At 36.6% G+C, this 1,420-nt stretch overlaps 1 protein-coding gene across 1 annotated transcript; it reads right to left on the reverse strand.

The window, feature by feature from the left end:
- Window positions 1–710: 710 nt before the first annotated feature.
- Window positions 711–1,211, reverse strand: LOC129667657 (60S ribosomal protein L23a-like). The gene has a single exon (XM_055595320.1). It carries the CDS (start codon window positions 1,209–1,211, stop codon window positions 711–713), a length of 501 nt encoding a protein of 166 aa, XP_055451295.1.
- Window positions 1,212–1,420: the final 209 nt, after the last annotated feature.

The raw sequence follows: 1,420 nt of genomic DNA on the forward strand, positions 1-1,420 counted from the left end.
CAGTGCAATTCTTTTAGTTGAGATATCCATACTAGATGCTTTCTTAGCACACTCGTCCACAATGATAACTGACAACATGGTATATTGTTAGCATCATTGGAATTAGCGAATTTAAAGATGACCATGTAGGAGTATCTAATACATACCTCTTCACATGTTTCACCTGTATCTCTTGGTAGTGGTGACATCACATACTTCTACTTTAGTGTGTTCCAATCTATTAAAGTATTTCGTGGTGTTCCTGTTGACAGAGGATATTTTTAAATGTTTATTTCTATTGTTTATTTGTAATTGGTTCTGTGTTAATGTATGCGTACATGGGTGCACAGTAGCCTGCAGAAGCCTAGAAGACAGCAAATCCCATAGAACTGATCACAGGTTGTGATCAGCCCAACATTTTTTTTGTGTGTCTAGGAGAGAGAACTCTGCTCTTCTTTAAGTGCATCCAACTTCTTAAACAACTTAAACCTTTCCATACTCACAGTTTAGTATGTTTATACATTGTGTTTTCTAATTTGTTCTCCTCAGTAGGTATTTAATCAAGGAATTATTTCTTTGAAATATTTTGTACCTTTGTCTTATTGTATTTTAATTTGATATATTAAATCAAGAATTTAAAGAGAGTATCAATGGTTAAATATTAAAGTATAACATTAAAATAAAAAAACATAGTTTATACCTACATATCTTTGTTATTAATGGTGAAAAAATTACATATTTAGAATCAGCCAGCTGGACTCTGTATAGATGATCCCAATCTTGTTGGCAACGTCCAGAGCATCATAATCAGGAGCTAACTGAACATAAGTCTTCTTCTCTCCTTCAGGCCTTATCAGGGTATTAACTTTGGCCACATCGATGTCATAGAGTTTCTTCACGGCTTGTTTGATCTGGTGCTTGTTAGCCTTGACATCCACAACGAACACAAGTGTGTTGTTGTCCTCTATTTTCTTCATGGCTGACCCGGTGGTCAGGGGAAATTTGATGATGGCAGAGTGGTCAAGCTTGTTTCTCCTGGGTGCACTCTTTTGAGGGTATTTGGACTTCCTCTGGAGCTGCAGGGTCTTGGGCCACCAGAAGGTGAATGACACGGGGATCTTCTTTTTATGGCTGTGGAAGCTTTTCAATACTGCCTTCTTAGCTTTCAAGGCCTTCACCTTGGCTTTGGCGTTGGGAGGGTCAGGAGCCTCCTTGTTTGCTTTGGGAGGCATCTTTGTGAAAAAAAAAAAAAAAAGTATACCTAGAAATCTTAATTGTTCCTCTTGTTTGTAAAAATTTTCAGCTGACTTTTCAATTATGAGGTACTTCCATGTGCATGCCTAAATATTGATTATTCTGCCTTTACAGTTTTGAAGCAATTATCTTTTTCTATTTTGAATGGTAAAATGTTAAGTTGGACATAATTGTTAACTTCCCTGTC

Source organism: Psammomys obesus, unplaced genomic scaffold (genome assembly GCF_907164565.1).
Source record: "Psammomys obesus unplaced genomic scaffold, mPsaObe1.curated_primary_1811, whole genome shotgun sequence".
Lineage (NCBI taxonomy): Eukaryota > Metazoa > Chordata > Mammalia > Rodentia > Muridae > Psammomys > Psammomys obesus.

Bases quoted from the DNA above. Each gene is read 5' to 3' on its own strand.
- LOC129667657 (XM_055595320.1), bottom strand. From the start codon at position 1,211: ATGCCTCCCAAAGCAAACAAGGAGGCTCCTGACCCTCCCAACGCCAAA.